The 24,059-nt window shown below is 37.6% G+C and overlaps 2 protein-coding genes across 2 annotated transcripts in view; one reads left to right on the top strand and one right to left on the bottom strand.

The window, feature by feature from the left end:
* The window catches only part of LOC124593723, a 61,640-nt gene that overhangs the window by 18,042 nt on the left and 19,539 nt on the right, over nt 1-24,059 (bottom strand). The window contains exons 3-8 of the mRNA XM_047132038.1: nt 15,942-16,060; nt 7,074-7,218; nt 6,813-6,942; nt 3,985-4,150; nt 1,169-1,349; nt 902-1,019 (exon numbers count right to left, since the gene is read on the bottom strand). Of these exons, the coding sequence (XP_046987994.1) occupies nt 902-1,019; nt 1,169-1,349; nt 3,985-4,150; nt 6,813-6,942; nt 7,074-7,218; nt 15,942-16,060 (859 nt within the window). The remainder of the gene's footprint in view (nt 1-901; nt 1,020-1,168; nt 1,350-3,984; nt 4,151-6,812; nt 6,943-7,073; nt 7,219-15,941; nt 16,061-24,059) is intronic.
* The window catches only part of LOC124593724 (heterogeneous nuclear ribonucleoprotein R), a 119,137-nt gene continuing 104,361 nt past the window's right edge, over nt 9,284-24,059 (top strand). Inside the window, exon 1 of the mRNA XM_047132043.1 lies at nt 9,284-9,406. The gene's annotated coding sequence lies outside the window, so the exon portion shown is untranslated. The remainder of the gene's footprint in view (nt 9,407-24,059) is intronic.

Below are 24,059 nucleotides of genomic sequence, written 5' to 3'. Positions count from 1 at the left end.
GAGTTTGAATTTGTTTGGGGCAGCTCAGATGATCACATGTGTAGTGGTCAACCAAGATGTGCCACTACACCAGAAATTATTGCAAAACTGCATAAAATGGTCATGGAGGATTGCTGACTGAAAGTGCGAAAAATTTATGAAGCTGAAGCTGTAGGGATGTCATCTGATTGGGCATATCACATCAGACAGTGGAAATGGATCTGAGAAAATTATCTGCTAGGTGGATGCCATAAATCGTAACACAGGATTAGAAACGAATCAGAATGAAAACAACCAAACAATGTTTGATGCATTTTCACGGCAACCAACAAGATTTTTTTGAAGTGGTCTGCAACCACAGATGAAATTTGAGTGAACTGCTATACCCAAGAGACAAAAAAGGTCAAAGCATTGGAATAATGTTGACTTACCACTATCAAAGAAAGCAATGGTAATATCAGCCTGGAAGGTCTGGTGTAAGTCTTTTGAGATACAAAAGGATTATTCTGATAGATCATCTTCTTGTTGACACATCAGCTGATTTGACTCCATCAGACTTTCACCTCTTCCCCGAGCTCAACATTTTCCTTGGTGGGTGAAGATTCTCTTCAAACAAAGAACTGACAGCCAAAGTTGATGGGTATTTTGCTTGCTAGGATGGATCTAATTTTTGAGATGGGATCAAGGCATTGGAACATCACTGAACCAAGTGCATTAGTGTACAGGGAAACTACACTGAAAAATTAAGTTTCATTGAGATACTTCATTTCTTTCCATTCCATTCCAAAAACTTTTCAAACTTCCCTTATATAAGAGCTTTGTCAGTTTGGAAAAATTTTGTACGATGAAATATCTCTTTGTCAGTCTGGAAAAATTTTGTACGATGAAATATCTTTTCAAATGTAATCTTCAAATAACTAACCTGCAGGAAAGCACTAATGAAATTTGCCAAACGGACAGCCATTTTAGCTTCATTAACAAACTGCTCCTCTGCTCCGCTAGCAAAATCCCCAGGTAACGTCAATTCTTGTTTTGTATATCTATAAAAGATACAATCACACAGGGATTACTATTATTGATCATAATTATGTAATTTAATGCACTTCATCTAATTAGCAGAACAATGTAAAGAGAAAACACAAATTCAAATATCTTGTAAGTATTTAAATGTACTTTTATGCATGATTACCGTGAACAAGTTTTTGGATTAACACCATGTATGAAACGAAGTGCCTCATCAATGTTCATCTTGTTAGTATGTATTGCAGCCGGTCCAGTGGAAAAATTACGGTATTCATAAAAACGTTCTAAGTACATCTCACGTGTATTAGGGTCTGCACGTTCCCACTGCACAGGCATCTTATGGACCCCTACAATATAAAACATTATACAGAAACCAAAAATATTTGCATGTCTGAAGTTCACTTAAGCTTCGATTAAGGAAAGAATACAGCATCATTAATTATCATTTAAAAACACTAGGTGGGTTATAAAGTAAGAACAGAAACAAAGAAACGTCAACTCATGGGCATAAATAATAGTAAATCAGTGTTTCAGAATCCGGAATCCATAAATAGTAACCCACTGGGCAAGATACTGCTAGACTGAAAAAGTTTTGTCTGCGTCAACCGGTGCAACACCCCACGCTTTACATGTCAGCAGATGAGCCAAACTGTAACTTACAGCAGTCTGATACTCGCAGAAATACCATGAAATATACAAAAGAATACATGAGTGCCAAACACCCTCACAACAGAACTTCATGCTTTACATGCATTTCAAGTTTTTGAAAAACATTGTGACAAACAAGTGGATTGTTTCCAGTGGTTGTTTCTCCATCCATAAAAATTACCAATTTTTTTTTGCAAAGTTTTATCTTCCAATACATTTACCAAGTCACACACAGTGCTTCCTTAAAATTCTTAAAATCCTATTTAGACTTATTTTCACTTTTATTTATTATTCAGGTTCCTATTTGAAGAGCTTTGATCCATTTGTAAAATTAGTTTTCATTAAGGCACTGTTAATTAAAAGTTACAGATAACTGAAGTTAGCACAATAGTTCACTACAAACAAAAACTCAGGAGTGATCTACACCATTTGAAAATTAAGCATTTCCACTTTCCTGTAAAGTATTTTAAATTAATTAATTATCTTCAGAACAATTAAAACTGAAATTCAGCACCAGTACCATTTGCCACTGCAGATTTTGTTAAAATCTGCTAGATTCTGGACACTGACTCTTACTTATGCTATTTTAAATTTTCTGTTAAGTTTAACATACAGCATTAATTGATTAACTCACTAATTAACAATATCATGTAATTGATTTTGTTTTGGAATATGGCACCTATTCAATTAAATGTGGGGATTCACAATACAGAAGAAAAATAGGGTCAATGTACTTTTATAAATTTGTAACCAGCATCATCTTCTGTAATGCAGAATTCCATCTGTACTTGTAGATACTCAAAAACAGTGGATTCCAACCTCGAAAATTTTCAAAGCATTGTATACCTATCAAAATATCAATTTGTTCTTACACCTGTCTATAAGTAGTTGTGCATCAGCCGAAAGTCAGTCTGCAGTTTGAAAGTGAATAGTTAACACGTATCTTGGAGGTGCTCTCTGTGTTTTACTAAAACCATAATTACATAGATTCTGCACATGAGAATACACAATATGTTCACAGCAAAATTCAAGAACTTTAAAGTGAAAAAGCATTTGCTCTGATTACAGTACCTCTAATTAATGAACACTGTGATTGGACTGTGTTGCACTTGTCAGGAGGGTGTAATGTTATTGTCATTGAAACTAGCTATTGTTGGGCTCAGTAAATCAATTCATGGAATGTTCACAGCAAAATTCAAGAACTTTAAAGTGAAAAAGCATTTGCTCTGATTACAGTACCTCTAATTAATGAACACTGTGATTGGACTGTGTTGCACTTGTCAGGAGGGTGTAATGTTATTGTCATTGAAACTAGCTATTGTTGGGCTCAGTAAATCAATTCATGGATTCATTTAAATGAACCATCTCAAAGAGTAATTATATTTTATAAACTGAAAAAGGACTGTGCTAAATGTGAACTGTGTCGTTTTGTAGATAAATGTGAACTGTCTATTTTCTGCCCCATTGATAACTTTATCACTGTGATTGCACAAAGTGATCTGTAAACTTGCTCTAAATATTTTTTGTAGTGTAAAAACTGATCACTGTAGTAAATCGGTGAACTCCACAGGGAATAAAGTACACATTAATATCAACTAAATTGTTGGTGTCAAGTACATTTTTGAACGCCACCAGTACATACTGATGGGAACTTCCAGCTTCAAGGTGACCAAGAGGAGCTGTTACCAAGCTGAAGCTATGAATTATAAGTCAGTAATGTCACAATGTCGTTATCAGGAGAAACAAAATTGGCATTCTAGGGAATGGAGCGTGCAGATCCCTTAATCGGACAGATAGGTTAGAAAATTTAAAAAGGGAAATGGATTGGTTAAAGTTAGATACAGTGGGAATTAATGAAGTTCGGTGGCAGGAGGAACAAGGCTTATGGTCAGGTGAATCCAGGGTTATAAGTACAAAATCAAATATGGGTAATGCAGGAACAGGTTTAATAATGAATATGCAGATGTCCAGTTCCACATTTAGAAGTAATTAAAAAAAGAGAGCCTAAACTCTGCCAAGGTACTGATTATGCTCCACACTCTTTGGACCTGGTAGTCTGAGCAGTGAGGATGCTTTGACAGTTATGATTCATTCAATGCCCTGTGTGACTACAGTTAAATACAATAAAGCAGACCAGTATATTAACTAAAAACACTTACAATCTATGGCATTTTAACACCAGTTTCATTTGTGAAAGATAAGCCTGTCTCACAAGAATACAAAGCAGTTGGAATTTGATAATACAAGAGTGAGAATGCTGTTTCATTAAATTCTTACTTCATATGAATATATTTATAGTTACACTGTGAAACAAACAAATTACGAAATACTTACATCCAATCTTGAGGCAATCAAATTCATTACTGTACTGCTCATCAGAGGCACGCTCCACGATTTCACCTAAATATGGTCGACGTACAACATTGGGCAAGCGAAATCCTGGTCGGCATCTGCACTGATAGCCCCCACGCCTGAAGCCCCAGCCATGAATTGGTTCACACTGGGGGTGGAAAAATGAAATTAATGGAATGTAAGAAAAAATTACTCTGAAACACAGCAAAACAATGAAAATGAAAAATTAATAACATTTAATATTTTAATAAATATAGGAATGTAGTAATGCGAGCTTTTGCAATACAACTTGTTTCTATCATATTTCCATTGTTGTAAATATACACTACATTTGTGTTGAATCTACATTACAGACATGATAGTTTCTTGTTTCTGTATACTTTCAAGTACTTGGTGGGGGAAAAAAAAGCATGTCACAGACATTAATGAAAAATCACTTACAACATTTAGATAGATGTGAAAATCCATGCAAAACCTATTTAACAATAAATAACATAATTTTCTTGACCTCATTACACCTGCTACTATAGACAATGATTTGCAACTGGAGCTGGCTGACATCTTTTTTGATAAATTATGGAATGATTGGGTACTGTCACTAAGTGTATTTGATGAAGCATTGACTGAACGTGTACACAAATATGGTGTCATTCACCTTTTGAAATTCTCTCTTGAAGGTGTCAACAAACATTGGTATTCTAATCTTTAGAACATGTGTGTGTGTGTGTGTGTGTGTGTGTGAGAGAGAGAGAGAGAGACTTATGATCTGCCCTTACATTATCATTTATCTGTTGCAACAACACACTCTATTTCAAAAAATAAATAAATAAAATCCAATACAAAAGACTTGCTGCAAAAATGTATTCCTAAAGTTGCAATACGTCTTAAATGAGATTATCATATCGCTTTTGAACATACAGAAATCCAGTCACAGCCTTCACCAGAAAATGCGAAACACACACCAGTGGTATTCTGGTCCGAGCTGCCGGAGTTGGCGGTCGTGTGTGTGAGGTGTGCTTGCTTGTGTGTATGAACAGTGTATGTTTCTCTTTTGCTTGATGAAGGCTGTGGCTGAAAGCTTCGTGTAAGTCTCTTTTAATTGTGCCTGTCTACAACTTAAAAGTGTCGTCTTTATGCTAAGTAGCAATCTATCTTTTTCTACATTGTTGCTATTCCTACCTGGAGTTTCCATTGTTTGATTTTCTTGTACATTTGTTCATTATAGAGATATGAACAGCAATATGCCTTTTTTTAAATAGCTCCCCGCATTTTTAATTTTTTTTATTTGGCAATCCACTTCCTCTCCTCAAGGTCTGGTATGAAACATATCATACTGTTATATATAAAAACAAAGATGAGGTGACTTACCGAACAAAAGCGCTGGCAGGTCGATAGACACACAAACAAACACAAACACACACACAAAATTCAAGCTTTCGCAACAAACTGTTGCCTCATCAGGAAAGACGCGCACATATCCATCCACACATACAGACAGTGTCATACATGTAAACAAAAAGGCACAAAATTGACAAACTCTTCCTTACTAGCACATAATACAGCTACCTGGGCTCACTTGTTCATTTGCTGCAGTTGAAGTACACAAGTGGAAACAAAGTTATTGTTTTACTGTTCTGCTAACTTACAGTCTCCATTGGTATATATTTTACTCCCACAAACCCTCAACTGAAGAAGGTTGAATGGATGACTGGTGTGCTTTTTCCTTGTGTTTCCAGTTTTTACTGTAAACACCAGCAAGTGGGTGAGTTACATTACCTTGGGTACCTGTACTGTGTGCTGCTACAGCGGAGTTAATAGTCGATTTTGTATTGTGTTTTTAATAATGTCACGCTTACACGAAATGTACACTGTGGTATATTTCTGAACAGGTCTCGAGGAATGGAAGTGGTTTACCAAATAAAAAGTGTAGGGTGCTATTTAAAAAAGACAACACTTTTTATTTTGCTTCATCCATAAAACTGTAGATTGGCAAATCACTTGGCTCAAGCCTCCAAAGTATCAAATTGCATCACTTTAGTGTTCAACAATAAAAAACTGCTCAGAAATAAACACATGTTCTCAAGAATTCCACCTAGTTGTAACTCACAGAATTTCCTGTTATATCAAATTCTCCTTCTGTACTATAATCTCACATGAGGGAAGTTTCACTCCTAGAAGTTCTATGTGGCTTGTCTCTAAAACCTAATCATCATGTGATAATGCACAAATTAAAGTCCCATTTTAACAAACCATGGACTCAAAGCAGTCACATGCCATGTATGGAGACATGCCATTTCAAAATTCCACTAGGACAGAAACAAATGACACAAACCAAGTTCTACTTTGTACCCCATATCATATAAGAAAAGGAAATTCCACCTATGCTCAATGCATTCTTTCTTACTGTCAAGCACATGTATCAAAATTGTGAGTGATTTGTACACAAGCCCTACTCCACAAACCGACTCGCCACAAAAAGCAAAAAGCCACTTGCATACTTGTGCATTTCCTCAAGTACTCTCGCCTTGCTTGCGTCACTCCACCTACGAACTACACTTACACAAATTTAAAAAAAAAACCATAATTCATAATATACATGAATCCTGACATTATTATTTCTTATTACCTGATGGTTCTCATCATTAAATGGAAAACTACGTTATAGGAGAAGGAAACCTTAGTAAAGAAAAAAACATTGTTATAAAAGAGCGTGAGGATTTATTAGTTAATTTTTTATGTTACAAAAAAAATTTAGCTTTGTCATCAGAAGCTAAAAAATTCGCAGATGAACAAACAGTGAAGTAGCATACCTCAGTGGTGTCCTTCTTGCAGCGGGCTGTGTCTGCAAAACGATTTGGACCATCGTTTCCTTTTCCCTTTGGGCACTGGTTGATATCTATTCTGTCAAAATCCAGTTCCAGAACAGCAGCAGCTGTGTACCTTGCAAGGAATAAATGTGAGATATAAATATTGAGCACTGTATGTTTGAAATAACAGTGATTTTTTTTTTTTTTTTTTGGGGGGGTGTGGGGGGGGGGGGTGGGGGGGGAGCAACACTGTCTAGTACTTACTTAGGGTATTCAATGTGCCTGAAGCCTGTATGTCGAGGGTATATATCTGCGATGGGCACAACAGCTGCCACTAACCATTTATTAGAGCGACCACAGTCGAAATAAGGTCTTGTCCAGTTTACAGGTCCAGGATACTCATCAGCTCCTATACAAATGCAGAAAAGAGCAAACATCAAGTCTACACAATTAAAAATTACACAATTCATTTATTATACAACTGAGAGCATAAAACATATGTCTATGAACTAATTATGCAATACACTAGTCAAATCAGTTACGGGATCAAGTCTTCCTAAGGAGAATGTTGTTTTTAAGACAGACAGGGATGAACTGCTTGCTTTTAGAAGAGGAACAGTCTGTTCCACTCTCTTCAGAATATCTACTAGACACATGGCTAAAATGTGTGACGCTGGACATGTGCCGAGACCCCTGAAGTTGCCAGTGTTCAGTGCTAGTGAAAAAGACGCTGTAATTATTTACTAGAATCTGTAGCACAGGAAGCAAGGTATAGAAGCTGGTCATCAGTGGCTGCATGACTTAGTCATTGGAGTACTCCAAGATGTAATTTCACAAATCTTGATCCCCTTTCAAATAACGAGAGGTATTAGAAAAAGATTGAGGAGAGGTTGCACATGAGCAACTTACATCAGTGATGGTCATATCATCTCTTGCTCAAAATTGATCTGAAATGGCGCTTAATGCAACCTGACTGCAATGAAACTTACAAACAGCATTGAGTTGCTGAATATCACACCAAATTCCACTCCGTTTTTTTTATCATCATAGGACAATGTTGTGTGTCACAAGAAGACACTGAAAATCCAAAAGATGTTCAGTGAGGAAATACTGGGCATTGAAGAATATCTGAATGTAGGGAAAAACAACAACTACAACTACAAAAGCTACTAGTACTACTACTATGAAAGATGAAAGCTCAGCTTCAAGTTTGAGCTTGCATTAAGCTGTAATCTGCAGGAAGTTTCATAACAGAATACATGTTACTGCAGAATTAATTATTCATTCCAGAAGCAACCCTGAGAAAGTGGGCAAAGAATTCTCTGCCGTATTGTTCATCCCAAGGATGCTAGTCTCCAGGACAGCCTTTGCAGAACTGGAGAACGAAGAGCAGGGTTCTGAGATGCACACAGATAAATCAAATGATAAAATCACAACAAATGAAAGAGATGAATTCTCCTCTGAGTCTAGTTCTTGCACACAGTTAAAATTTATGAGGATACTCTTAAAAGCTTATTTTTGCATAAAATTTTTGTAAGATACACTAGAAATTTAGACAAGTGGTCAACAAGAAAATGGCTAGATTTCTATGCTGGGCTAAACAGCGATTTCAAAGTATAAATATGCATTAATTTTGAGGCAAGAATTAATTAATAACTGTTAAGTAATACTTTCCAAACATTGTTCCACAGAACATTACAGTTCTTCAGCCATTTTTATTGATGTCACAATGCTTACCGTAAGGTTCTTGTCCAGACCGGCACAGATAACATACCTGCAGTATTTGATAATTTTGTGAATCACCATGAGGACAATACGTGAAAACATAATGATCACTCTCAGCAGTGTGTAACATGATGTTCTGCTGATGTGATTTCCAGATGTAGGATTTATGCACATTAAAATCATTAGAGCTCAACTTTACAGTCATAACAAATTAAATAAATTTTATTGTGTAACATCTAAATTTCATAAAGTCAGTTTGTGGTATGGTATTTTAAAACATATTTGTGAGTAAAGATACATTTCCATGAGCCCAAAGAGTTGTCACTTCAATTTTTTTCATACTATTTAGATGTCTCTTCTAGTCACCATTCACAGCTGCTATGAATTAGACTTTCAGAGGTGTTTGCTAGAAGTAGACTTTCAGAAGACTCAAGTGTCACACTGCTTTTCACTTACTGGTGTCAAAATAGTGTGCACGTATGGAATTATTACTCAATGGCACCTGGATAAGATGAGCAAAGTTTCAACCTGTCAGTTATTTCTCCTTTCTCTTCTGCGACTCCCTTCATTTCTTTAGTCCTTCTTTAGTTTCGATATTTCTTACTTCACAGTGAATTTATCATCGTATTTTAAATCCATATCAAGTATACCATGCACTTTAACAATCACATTCATGCTATTTGCACCATGTACAGTAGCATACATATATATGAAATATGTTACAGGTCACTGACTTCTGGTCAACTGACACTGGTGAACTGCATCTTGTCATCTATTTCTGATCTTCATGAATGAAAATTATATGCCTGCTAATGCTGAAACTTACAACTGTGATCTCGACCTGAGTTTTCATCCATCAGCGTGGTGAAAGGGTAAGACACTTATATGGTTTTTTCTTTTGTTTACGAAGTATGTTCAATAAAAAATCTTAAAATTTTCCTTTGTCGTATGTGAAAACCAAATGTGTCTCACAGTTAATACCACATAACTACACATTGATTTGTGGGAGAAAGGGAAAGGTCAAAAATTTAGCAGAAATCAGCAAGGGCAAGATACACTGGATTCAATGCCAAAGCATCAACTACAACAAAAGTGGTGTTTCCCATATCAAGGACACCAAAGATTAAAGCTAGAATGCACAAAATTTCAAATTATTAAATGTTTCCAGCGAAGGAACAACATATAAAAATACCAACACAACATTTGGAGATTATCTGGCGGACAGGAAGAGCAGCAATCTGCAGTTGTGCAATGAATGACAGCTAGCTTTAGATGTAGAAAAATGTAAGTGAATGTGGATCAGTAGGAAAAACAAAACCATAATGTCTGGTTACAGCATTAATAGTGTACTGCTTGACACAGTCACATTGCTTAAATATCTGGGCGTAATGTTGTGAAGCGATATCACATGGAACGAGCATGTGAGGATTGTGCAGGGGAAGACGAATGGTTGACTTTGGTTTATTGGAGTGATCTATTCTTGAGTACTGCTTGAGTGGTGGAATCCACACCAGGTCAGATCGAAAGAAGACATCAAAGCAATTCAGAAGTGAGCTGCTAGAGTTGCTACCAGTGGGTTTGATCAGCATGCAAGTCTTATGTATATGCTTCAGGAAACTCAAGTTAGGATCCTTGGAGTGGGGAAAAAAATCATTCATTTGAAGAACACTACTGAGAAAGTTTAGAGAGCCAGCATTTGAAGTTGACTGCAGAATGATCCTGCTGCCGCCAACATACATTTTGTGTAGGGATTATGAAGATTAGATATGAGAAATTAGGGCTCATTTGCAGGCATAGAGACACGCGTTTTTCCCCTGCTTTATCTGTGAGTTAAACAGAAAAGGAAATGATTGGTAGCGGTACTGCATATCCTCTGCTACGCAACGCGGCTTTCAGAGTATGTATGTAGATGTAAATGGTGATTACCAATTATGCAGTGGAATACAAAATGTAAAACAACTGGAATCTTGTAACAAACAACACTGTGCCTTAAAAGGCATCTTATTTGAAAGTAAACACTTCCATCTTTAGAATCTGTCAATCAACTCCACCAAACAAGGACCTCATACAGTTTGTGGGATACTGCAGTGCCTGTGTTGTCCAGAAGCATGATGCAGTGTTGCTTTGGGCATGCATATATGTCTGAAGGAGCAGGCACTGCAGTGACTATAGCTGTATGAAATACATGAAATGTATTTGCAGTTGTGAATATGGACAACCACCAACAGTAATGTGCAAGTTGTAGACACGTGGTTGATGACATGGAAGTTTGGGTCTGGCTGTGAGGCATTCTTGGATAGCTTGCGATAAGTGGAAAATCCGGGTTCAAGTCCCGGTCTGGTACAAATTGGTGTCAGTCTGTTATATAGCTGACTGCTCTCAATATTTGCAGCTGCAAATACATTTCACGTATTTCGTACAATCTGTTACCATAGGCCAAACAGGGATTTCTGATTTCAGGTCAGATGGGGAATTTAAACCAGAGGCAGTCTTGACAATGTAATATTCACAGATGCACATTTATATTAATCTGTGCCACCTGCAGAACTTTAGGGATCTCTTGGACACTCAAGTGTGCACTAGTTGCAAGGAGCAACAACTTAGCTAGTAAAGTAGGTGTCACATGTATATGAACGTTTTAAATTTTATTTTATACTTCTCGTCACAGATGTATTTTGTTCCACCTGGTTATACCTCCCAAAAAGGAAAGTCTCTGTTGTAGACTAACCTCAGAAAAGGATGTAAATATTCAAGTGACTCAGATGGGAGAAAAGGTGAAACAGATAACTAGCAGACTGCAGCAGTTCGAGATTCGTATCACAACAGAAACACACCCAATGGGTCACCAATTTTGTTAATTATACACATAGTTGCAGTATATACTTAGATGTAACAAATGCTGCACTAGTATGAAGTGGTTCTCTATAGTTTTCAAGAAATCTAGAGCCATAGTTTTATGAGCCTGTTGAATACCATACAAAAACACCAGCTGTTGAGCAGCAACACTACTGCAACCAACCTACAAGTCTGTCTGTACAGTATGTACTGAATACAAGTCTCAATATTTTGTTTCTAATCTTCTATGAAACACTTATATTGCTACAACAAACCATGATTCTTCAGAAAGGAACAACAATGATAATTATAGTGGGACATTTGTGGTGAGGTATAATTAGGAAAAGTGATGAAATAAACATTTATTTATTGATACATTCACATGCATTTAAAAAAGTTACTAAAGTCAGTGATTCTTCAATGTTACTGGTAGGCAGACAGCATTCATTTTATAAGTGACACCTTCTGATATACACTTTCAAATTCTTAATAAAAATACCAGATAACATATTGCATTACTATTTACAAGGAATGGCAGTTCAAAATACTTTTTGATGGAAACCATGTGAATTTCAACATAGGAGCTGTCAACTGACACAGTACTGGAGACTGAAGAATAATGGAATCTTCAAGAGATGATATTTCTCTCTAGCCCTGCAGCAATGTAGAAGTATTCTGCAGCTACTTTAGAAATTTTTTTATTTCTATTCTGCTACCTTAGTTGGTAACACTAACGCCACTGTAGACAGCTTGTGCTCTTCTACGGTATTCAAGAAGCTCATAAGACTTTAAACATTAGTTTCTTGAAAATGCTTGAGAAGCACTTCATACTTTATATGAATATTTACATCTAAGTAAAGGGTGTACATAAAGTCCCTTTTAGTTATTTATTGCACAAGAAATAAACATTGTACAGATGTCAACCATATTGCATTTTGAAGAGAAACTCTGAAAGTTTTTCTTACAAACATTCGATATGCGAACCATGAGTGACGCGGCAGATGTCAATACGGTAATCGAATTCTTGCCATACCCATCCCAGCATGACATCGTTGACTGTGGCAGCCACTTCCCGTATTCTCTCCCGGAACTCTGTTACATCACATGGTAGAGGCAGCACATAAATCAGATCTTTAATCTGTTCCCACAGAAAAAGATACATGGAGTGAGATCTGGTGTTTTTGTCAAACTCCAATATACAGAAAGCTCGCTCCATATCTGAACTTGCCATGTTTGCGATTAGCACTGACTATTGGACTTTCAGGGGTACTCTTCAATATGACATAATGTATGACATCTGTACAATGTTTGGTTCTTGAGCAATAAATAATTGAAGTTGTTCCCGGACTTTATATACGTGTTATAACGATGCAAAAGGCGATCAAAATCTGTGACCAGTTAGATTTATGCTTGCATTATCAGTTATTAACAGTAGTATACTTGGATGCTTTTGGATGCCAAATAGTCACAGTTTTCAAGAACACTGTCGAATTCAATGAAATGGCATTGATTTGGAATGCATAATGAACTTGATGAAAGTAAGCGTAAGCATTGAAGGAGGTCCAAAGATTGTAGCTAGTAACTTCTAGTGGTCATCAATCTGCCTAAATGCTGAAAAGTGAACTTGTAGATGATAGCACATAAATTTCTCAGTCAAATCATAGTAATAAGAGGTAATCTGAAACTGCTAGCAAATGATTTGATGATACAATGGCCTAGTACTTACAGCAGGGAAAGAGATTTGGACACAGTGGTACCATATGTGTTTATTGTAAAGTACCTCTGTACTACATGTGTTTATTGGAAGATACCTATAGCAATTCAATAGTTGATGGATCCAAATTCTTAAGCTCAATCAATAAAAAGCTATTTAGAAGGCTGTTGCAATAGCAATTATTACTTGTGTTGAAAAATATTTTAAGAGTTGGAGGTAAGTGTTTTGTTCAGAAAATCAGACAATTAGCGATATGATTCTTGAACTTTTTCTGGCACATATCCTGTATGACAAATTCACAGGAGTATGTTCAGATGTCACGGTAGACACACACAATCTTTGAGTAACAAACTGAACTGTGGTTCTCCGACATGTGGAGGAGCTGATGACTGCGAGTGTGCTCATTTTATACCTTTGAGCTTCTCCTAACAGATCTGCAGCATCAGACCAGGTGACCTGCAGTAGTGTAAAGCCCATTACTGCATTTAGCTCATTATGACTGTTCAGGACCCCCGGAACTTCTAGGCTGATCTTCCCTTTCGACCTTCGCATTTTCATTGCATACTACTTGCGTATGCTTAAACATAACTGCAACAAATTTATTTCCATGATTTAATTTAATAAATATGTAAGTTAAATGGCTGAGCCACCATTATAATTAAACATAACCTGGTACAGTTTATTTTTGTTGAGAAATTTTTTAAAGAAGTTTTCCCATTTGCAATCACTAAAAGACAGAAATGAATTAAAGCTATACATTCACAATCTTCTACATAATCTGAATATAGCTGCCTTCACAACAGAAAACATCCACACTCAGCACATTTTATGCTGTCGAAAGATGTTTTTGTACAATTATCCCTTTTAATATCGCACAGTGTTATGTAAAGGACTGATTTAATTCAGACTTCAAGGATTCTTTGTCCTCCCACACTATACACGGTGTCCCAGAAGGAACGGTCAATATTCAGGAATTTTACAGGAATGATCATTTGAATCAAAAAAGTGTAGTAAACATGGACTCTAAAATGCCTACCCTAAGAGCCGTGAGCACTTTTTCATCTTCGATAATATGAAACAAATCTTCTCCAACAGTATCTTCGCTTTCTGTATTGTGGTGGTAGCAGTAGCAAGGACCAAAACATGGAAAAAGTCCAGTAAGCATGAGTTCCTAAGCACAAACCTTCACACTTGGAAGTCCGTTCACTCAAAAGACTCAAAAGAAATTTGGGCCCACAAAATTAGCTATTTATGCTATTATCTAAAATATTACTGCCACATTTTTGGTTGACATATACGAGGGTTGGAACTTAAATAGTGGCAACTATTTATTCACAACCAATACAAAAGAGTTATTTATTTGCACCTGTTACTGTCCTTCAAAGAAGTCACCAGCATTGTGTAGAACGCATTGCCAGCAATGTGGAAGGTGTAGGATATCGTTAGCAGAGCATGTTCTGTTGACGGTGCGAATGGAGTGGTCGAATCCCTGGAACAGTTCTGAAGCGAATGCCACAAAGTGGTTCCTTCATGAAAAAAAAAAAAAAAAAAAATGTATATATGGAGAAGTCTCAAGTATTCTCGCATGTAGAGAGGTACACTGCAATCAGGGCAATACCAAGCTCCCATGTGTGCCAAACCAAGTCTCGAACTCGGGACCTTTGCCTTACGCAGGCAAGTGCTCTACTAACTGAGCTACCCAAGCACGACTCACGCCCCGTCCTCACAGCTTTACTTCTGCCAGAAGCTCTCCTGCTTCTTGCAGGAGAGCTTCTGTAAAGTTTGGAAGGTAGGAGATGAGATACTGGCAGAAGTAAAGCTGTGAGGACAGGGCGTGAGTCGTGCTTTGGTAACTCAGTTGGTAGAGCACTTGCCCGCGAAAGGCGAAGGTCCCACATTTGAGTCTCGGTCCGGCACACAGTTTTAATCTGCCAGAAAGTTTCATATCAGCACAACTCCGTTGCAGAGTGAAAATCTCATTCCAGGGCAATACCAGTTTATTGCTTTCCTGCTTTCCTTGTAGTAAATTGTCTCGTGTCCTCCAAACAAATCTCAGAAAATTGTGTTGGATGCAGCTTCATCATGAGATTCATTTGTAAAAAAGATAAGATTAAGACAAATAAAGCATAACTAAATTTTTGTTATAGCAGCAATATCTGGAGCAACAATATTGGTTGCACTTGAGTAGGTTAACAAGGCAATTATGAATCATCATCTGCAATATAATGATTCTGGAAAATCCTAGATTGAATGTGAAAAATGGAAATAGTAAAGGCCTAACCTACCGTCTATTGAAGATGTTGGTTGTGGTGCTAGAACAAATATACGTGTGCGTTCTCTAAAGAAAAATGCAAATTTGTCAGCTGTAGCCATGTTCCAGCCCTGCATATTCATTTCACTCTTCAGTGACTTCAGTATAAGGTGAATGATTATATTTTACCAGGTCACCATCTGTACTCCAGCATTTTATAGTAATTCTTGCCTGATTATATTTTACCAGGCCACCATCTGTACTCCAACATTTTATAGTAATTCTTGCCAGAGACACAGCTGATAGTGCTGTGTTGTTGCTGATAAATGTGAGATCTAATCTGTGGTGTGACACTTTGTACAACAAGCATGGTTCATTACCTCTGTGTTGGCACATGCTTTAATGCAGGTGCTCATTTTTCCATCACATATTATAAAGGATTTCTAATATTAAAATGTATTGTATTATTAATGTTGAAATGAACTGTCTCTCTAAGGGCTCTAAGTCACAAGTCTAATGATCTAATCAAGTTACTGGAAGGTTTAATTAAATTAATTAATATTCATTTTTCTATGTTGTTTCATTTATAATTCACTAGACACTTTACCTGGAGGTCCATGGAATGTAAACGTCTCGTTGGTATTGTTGGCATAGCGAATTTCCACCTGGTATGTTGTCTTGGTGTCATGCCGTCGGTCAACAGTGTCTGGCAGCCATTTTTTGTACCTAGAGAAAATCACATTATGCCAATACATATGACAAAATAAGCGTTTTCTATAATGAAAAGATCCACTCCACACCTAAACCAGTCTGTCCACTGTAACACAGCGGAAATATCAAATTTTTGGCTTTTTAAATATGTTATGCAATGATACGGCAGTAAACTCAGAAGGAATTTAATAAAATCCTCACTAGCTGCAGAAGTCTATGGATTTTGGCCAGTGCAGACAGGTAACACTAAAAAGATAATTTGCGCCCACTCCCCACACCCACCCACCCACCCACCACCCACCCAACAAACACACACACACACACACACACACACACACACACACACACACACAATTAACAATGAACTGATCAATTATCCAATTTGGATTTTAGTTGTAACAGAGGTTTTTGGTTCATTAGAGTTAGATCCAATAAACAGCTGTTCCTTGTGGCAAGTTCTTCACTGCTGTAAGGCAAAAATCAGCACCTTACAGACTTTGACAAGATGTTTAAGTACCCACTGTTTTATGTGGTTTACTTTAATGTGCAGTAGATGGGTTGGTCTTCACTAATACATATGAAGTTGGATGATTATGAGATTCAAAATGCTGAATGCTGTGATCAAGATCTGCTACACTCATTCAGTACTTACAAACTTTCTCGTAATGCCAGGGTGCAGTACTTACCAGAAACTGCTAATATTTAGTAGTACAAAGAATCAATGAAATGCCCCTACTTATGTCCAAAAATTTCACTCTACAACACATGTTTAATTGGGTGAAAGGCCAACGTTTGAAATATTTAGGGAATAGCTTGAAACTTTTGAAATCTGCAAGTTGGCCAAAAGCCACCCTCCTGGATGTAGGTCGATTGACATTTCTACTGATTTCTGATGCTGGAAGTTAGTGGCTGATAAAATTATTCTTTGAATACATTGAGCTTATTCAAAATAAGGCATTCTTGAGTGTTGAAAATGGGCCAGTTTTTCCCAATTTTGTATGCTGTGTTGGGACTAAGAACAAGCTCCTTTGAACGGTGTACTGTATTACATCGAGGAGCTCTTAGTCAGATGGAGTAGTTGCTAATGGAAAAACTGAAAGTTTTGTTTCAGTGAAAAGGAGACTACAAATGTTGCCATGTAAATATAAAGTGGTTTTTCCCTTAGTGTAACTCTCAAACTACGTAGCTTTGGGCTGGATTAGCTGTTTTTTGTTTTGTCTGATATTCCTGTGGAGGTAACTATGAATGAGATAGAGTTGATGCACTGATTGTTGGACATGTATATCTTCTAGTCCATCTATTGGCCTCAGAATCTTTCTGAGAGCAATTAGATAGCCACAATGCATATCTCTTTGGAGTAAGTGTAATGACTTTTTTAAAACTTTGCCTTGTGTGTAAATCAGAATCAAAATGATGTTAGAAGTGTAAGGGTGATGAGAATTGATTCGAGTCCACAAATAAACTTTTCCTTGCTCATTAGCGATGTACTATATCACAATTGGTCCCGTATACTGCCCACTATGAGGTATGCATGGATTTTTGCAGTGGATACACGTGAGACTTTGCATAATACCATAATATCAAGCAGGACACTCCATGGTTAGTGTTTACAAAAACTGACTTTATTACTACAACCACAAATACAAACACTGTAGAACAGTGTTAAAAACATTTGGTTCACAAACAGTGAAGAAGACAATGTTATTCAGTGCAAAAACAAGGTATCTTATTTCTCCGATTGGTGTTGAACTGTTGAAAAAGGTTCACAAACCAGAATTGCTCCACTCTCATGTTTTATGTTCAATTGCCAAATCATATTTACATACTAATTTTGAAATTTCTAGATGAATAGAACACAGCTAACAAAAACGTTCTGAATTACATCCATTTGTGCTTCACACTACAATGAACATTTTATGTTACTGGAGGTGTTATCAAATACACTACTGGCCATTAAAATTGCTACACCAAGAAGAAATGCAGATGATAAATGGGTATTCATTGGACAAATATATTATTCTAGACTGACATGTGATTACATTTTCACGCAATTTGGGTGCATAGATCCTGAGAAATCAGTACCCAGAACAACCACCTGTGACCATAATAATGGCCTTGATACGCCTGGGGCATTGAGTCAAACAGAGCTTGGATGGCATGTACAGGTACAGCTGCCCATGCAGCTTCAACGCGATACCACAGTTCATCAAGAGAGTGACTGGTGTATTGTGACAAGCCAGTTGCTTGGTCACCATTGAGCAGATGTTTTCAATTGGTGAGAGATCTGGAGAATGTGCTGGTCAGGGCAGCAGTCGAACATTTTCTGTATGCAGAAAGGCCCGTACAGGACCTGCAACATGCGGTCGTGCATTATCCTGCTGAAATGTAGGTTTTCACAGGGATTGAATGAAGGGTAGAGCCACGGATCGTAACACATTTGAAAAGTAATGTCCACTGTTCAAAGTACCGTCAATGCGAGCAAGAGGTGGCCTAGACCTGTAACCAATGGCACCCCATACCATCATGCTGGCTGATACGCCAGTATGGCGATGACGAATATATGCTTCCAATGTGCGTTCACTGCGATGTCGCCAAACACGGATGCGACCATCATGATGCTGTAAACAGAACCTGGATTCATCCGAAAAAATGGATTCATCCGAAAAAATGACATTTTGCCATTCATGCACCCAGATTCGACATTGAGTACACCAAAGCAGTCGTTCCTGTCTGTGATGCAGAGTCAAGGGTAACTGCAGTCATGGTCTCCGAGCTGATAGTCCATGCTGCTGCAAACATCGTCGAACTGTTCGTGCAGATGGTTGTTGTCTTGCAAATGTCCCCATCTGTTGACTCAGGGATCAAGATGTGGCTGCACAATCCGTTACAGCCATGCGGATAAGATGCCTGTCATCTCGACTGAGAAGGCCGTTAGGATCCAGCACGGCATTCCGTATTACCCTACTGAACCCACCGATTCCATACTCTGCTAACAGTCATTGGATCTCAACCAATGCGAGCATCAATGTCGCGATACGATATTCTGCAATCGCGATAGGCTACAATCCGACCTTTATCAAAGTCGGAAATGTGATGGTACACATTTCTCCTCCTTACACGAGGCATCACAACAACATTTCACCAGGCAACGCCGGTCAACTAGGTGTCGCCACCGGCGCCAACCTTGTGTGAATGCTCTGAAAAGCTAATCATTTGCATATCACAGCATCTTATTTCTGTCAGTTAAATTTCACGTCTGTAGCACATCATCTTCATGGTGTAACAATTTAATGGCCAGTAGTGTATTTGGCCAAAAACAAAAATTGACATATTGCGTAGTAGCCTACAAACAAATTTATGGTCATTCGAATTGTTCGGTGCAGATAACTCGGCAAAAGTTCAGTAGATGTCAGTTTTCTAAACAGGATGGAAATTATGTTGTTTATGTTTCCCATAGCAAATGTTTTGCTCTCCTTTCCTTCATCTACACTACGAGGAATGTGAAGGCATATTTCTGCAGAAAACTCCAACACATAAGTTATGAAGCACTTCCATTTTCAGTGAAAGACCTATGAGGTGAAGAAGTTCGTATTTTATGTTCGGCACTTGTACGCAGTTCGCAATCCAGATGGTTTTCATCTTACACGAGCGCAATCCAGATGGTTTTCATCTTATACGAGTTCAACATTCAAAGCCAAGCTGATGAAATACAGCATTGGTGAGGCCACGGGTGTGAGTACTTGTTCATAAAGAGCAGATACATGGACTGATCCACAAAAGAGTTATGTATATATAAATGGACAATTTGCTGACCTCAACTGGACACAGAAATATGTGTTGGCGACAATTCCCTTCTCTTAGAAGGAAAACATCTGGAGGTTTTACTGAGACTTGGATTACTGAGATAATGTTTGATTTAAGGGCTTTTGAAATTTTTGTTGCTGTTAGAGTTATAATTTCTTAAGCAATAACATTAACATCAGTGCTGACAGATATTCTTAGGTAAATCTGAATTAATAAAGCAAAACATGTCACAGCAATAGAGCAGCAAGCATGCCAAATCTAGTGGCCCTTGTCCTCCCTATGATTTCTCTTCAACCACAGTAACCTCACTTTGAGCATCCACACTTGAACCTCGAGAATGTCACGCCCTATTTGAGTCTGCCTGAGCAAGTACAAAGGGAGCAATACTCTCAATTTCCAGACCTCTACTGTGGTGTACGTATAACTCATAACTTGGCTCATGTCCCCTTACACAATTACTTCATTTAAAATGTGTGCTGTGGGACAACTTTCATTAAGCATCAAATGTCCTGCTCCCAAAGATAGCGGCAATACCAAAGGTAACTTCAAAAGATATGGGTTTCAACACGTTTGGCAGCATAACTAGACAAGCTGGGTATGTCTCTGATGGAATAACTGAAAAGGCTGCATCAATCTGGATCTTATACAAATTATTAGGGAGTAAAAATGCTATCCTTGCCCATTTTTGGCTCATTCTGTCATGTGAACTCAGTTTACACCTGTGCATCTTGCGCCTAGTTGCTGTTCTACTGTAAATGCCCCACATGCAAGTAGAGGTATGTGTGTAGGGTTGCTTGGCTCTTCCTGAACACATGCATGCGAGTGATTCCATTCACACCTGTGTTCACGTTGGGTACCCTTGCTTCCGTGTGGGGTAAACTACAGCGACTAGCCGCAATGCGCACAGGTGTAAACACAACTTTATAAATGCTACTGATTCGCCTGTTAGTAAGGCTCTCATCCCATAAACGAAAAACAAACTGGGAACTACCAACATAGTTTCTGCAGAAACAGATCCAAATTGGATTGTTTATTCACTCTGACAAACTACTGAGATGGCATGGGAATTCAACGCAGATGTTCCTTACTGTAATCCTTATTTAAAAAAGGCCTATGGTAGCATATACTGTCATGACACTGCTGAGCTTAGTGAGGGAAACTGAAATATCCTTTTAATTATCAGATTAGTTAAAACGTGTACAAACAAAACTTTATGCCATCTAAAGACACTGAAAATTTTAAGATGTATACTGGATTAAGACAAGGGGATGATATTTCACCTATATTAGTTAATCTTATCTTAGAGAAGAGTGATAGGGAATTTACTAAAACTAATCCACAAGACATTCAGCTGCAGGGTGTGAACAATACTAGATTTGCGTATACCCTGCTGATGTAGCATTGGTAAGTAGTTCCAAAACTATTTTAATCAGAATGACACGGAACTACTATGAAATGGTGTGTGTGTGTGTGTGTGTGTGTGTGTGTGGTGAGAGGGGGGGGGGCAAGACAATATCTGGTCATAAGTCTGAAAATGTTGTTGTTGTGGTCTTCAGTCCTGAGACTGGTTTGATGCAGCTCTCCATGCTACTCTATCCTGTGCAAGCTTTTTCATCTCCCAGTACCTACTGCAACCTACATCCTTCTGAATCTGCTTAGTGTATTCATCTCTTGGCCTCCCTCTACGATTTTTACCCTCCACGCTGCCCTCAAATACTAAATTGGTGATCCCTTGATGCCTCAGAACATGTCCTACCAACCGATCCCTTCTTCTGGTCAAGTTGTGCCACAAACTTCTCTTCTCCCCAATCCTATTCAATACTTCCTCATTAGTTATGTGATCTACCCATCTAATCTTCAGCATTCTTCTGTAGCACCACATTTCGAAAGCTTCTATTCTCTTCTTGCCCAAACTATTTATCGTCCATGTTTCACTTCCATACATGGCTACACTCCATACGAATACTTTCAGAAATGACTTCCTGACACTTAAATCAATACTCGATGTTAACAAATTTCTCTTCTTTAGAAACGCTTTCCTTGCCATTGCCAGCCTACATTTTATATCCTCTCTACTTCGACCATCATTAGTTATTTTGCTCCCCAAATAGCAAAACTCCTTTACTACTTTAAGTGCCTCATTTCCTAATCTAATTCCCTCAGCATCACCCGACTTAATTAGACTACATTCCATTATCCTTGTTTTGCTTTTGTTGATGTTCATCTTATATCCTCCTTTCAAGACACTGTCCATTCCATTCAACTGCTCTTCCAAGTCCTTTGCTGTCTCTGACAGAATTACAATGTCATCGGCGAACCTCAAAGTTTTTATTTCTTCTCCATGAATTTTAATACCTACTCCGAATTTTTCTTTTGTTTCCTTTACTGCTTGCTCAATATACAGATTGAACAACATCGGGGAGAGGCTACAACCCTGTCTTACTCCCTTCCCAACCACTGCTTCCCTTTCATGCCCCTCGACTCTTATAACTGCCATCTGGTTTCTGTACAAATTGTAAATAGCCTTTCGCTCCCTGTATTTTACCCCTGCCACCTTTAGAATTTGAAAGAGAGTATTCCAGTCAACATTGTCAAAAGCTTTCTCTAAGTCTACAAATGCTAGAAACGTAGGTTTGCCTTTCCTTAATCTTTCTTCTAAGATAAGTCGTAAGGTCAGTATTGCCTCACGTGTTCCAGTGTTTCTACGGAATCCAAACTGATCTTCCCCGAGGTTGGCTTCTACTAGTTTTTCCATTCGTCTGTAAAGAATTCGTGTTAGTATTTTGCAGCTGTGACTTATTAAGCTGATAGTTCGGTAATTTTCACATCTGTCAACACCTGCTTTCTTTGGGATTGGAATTATTATATTCTTCTTGAAGTCTGAAAATGCGAAGTGATATTCCTTTGACTGTCGATGAATTCATTTTCAAGTCAATCAACCACTTCACTTATTTAGGTAGTATTTTAGCAAAGACAAGATGACAGCTATAGAAATTATGTCCATTTAGCAACAGCTAGCAGAACACTTTATAGTTATATCAGTATGTTAAGGAAAAGATTACTTAGCACTAATTTCAAAATTTGCCTTTATCAGTTAGCTATGTTATCAGTGATATATGGAATGGAGCTTTAATTTATAAAAAAAAAAGCAGGAAGAAAAATTATTAATATTTGAAAGAAAAATATTAATAATTTTTCTGGACATGTTACTGATGGAAAGGAGAAGTGTGGAAAAAGAAGAATTACGTGAGCTGTACAAATACCATTTGACAAAGAGCTAAAAAAGAGAAGGTTGATCTGGGATGGTCACATAGTAACAATGTCAGAAAACAGCTTGCATAAATAGCGTTCTATAGGACAATAGTCGAAACGAGAGGAAGAGAAAGAAGCAGAAGTAGTTGGTGAGACAACATTTGCTATGACACAGATAAGATGAACAATAATTCAGAATGGACAAGCAAGGAACTCTTCATAAAAAACAGAAGAGGATTGTAGAACAAGCATATGGTCAGTAAAGGACCTAGGCACATGTAAGTAACATACAGCAAATAAGTAATGTGTAGATTAAGATACTGGTAATTTATAAGATACTATTTGTAATGTCATTAAAGAATAAGTGGGGAAGAAAGTAAATTCCAGATAAGACATGATGTGAGGGTCTTTGAAAACATGATGATGTAAAACTGGCTGAAGTATCATCAGCAAATCAGAGGTAAGTAAAGTACAAATTAGAAATACAAACAAAAGTTAGACAAAAATACAATGAGATGCTTGAATTAAAATAGCTTTCTTATTGAAGTTTCAGTAAGTCAAGTGGTACTGGCCAGCTGCTTGGCAACTGTAGTTCTTTCTTGAAGGGCAAAGTGCTCACAGTGTTGCCTGTTCTGTAGGTACATGCAGTGCCTTGTGAAAACATAGTTGGCTACATGTCAGTAGTACTCCCTCCCCCTCCCAAAGAAGACTGCAGTTTATCATTACAAATCAATTACAAATTTTTTACTGGAGCTGTAGCAATGATTAGTACATGCCGGGGTCAGCTGGATGACAGAAACCAAACACAAGCCACATAGCAATTTCTATTGGCAAAGGTTCAAAGATGCTGGTGCTGAGAAGGATCAAAACTGATACCTACATTATAGACATTCTGTTGCCAAATGTGTTCTGAAATGTGCTGTACTGTAGTACCTCCATAGACTTTCTGTGCCCTTTC

The sequence above is a fragment of the Schistocerca americana genome, chromosome 2 (genome assembly GCF_021461395.2).
Source record: "Schistocerca americana isolate TAMUIC-IGC-003095 chromosome 2, iqSchAmer2.1, whole genome shotgun sequence".
Lineage (NCBI taxonomy): Eukaryota > Metazoa > Arthropoda > Insecta > Orthoptera > Acrididae > Schistocerca > Schistocerca americana.
The sequence above is the reverse complement of the archived record's forward strand: the minus strand, read 5'-3'. Positions and strand labels throughout refer to the sequence as shown.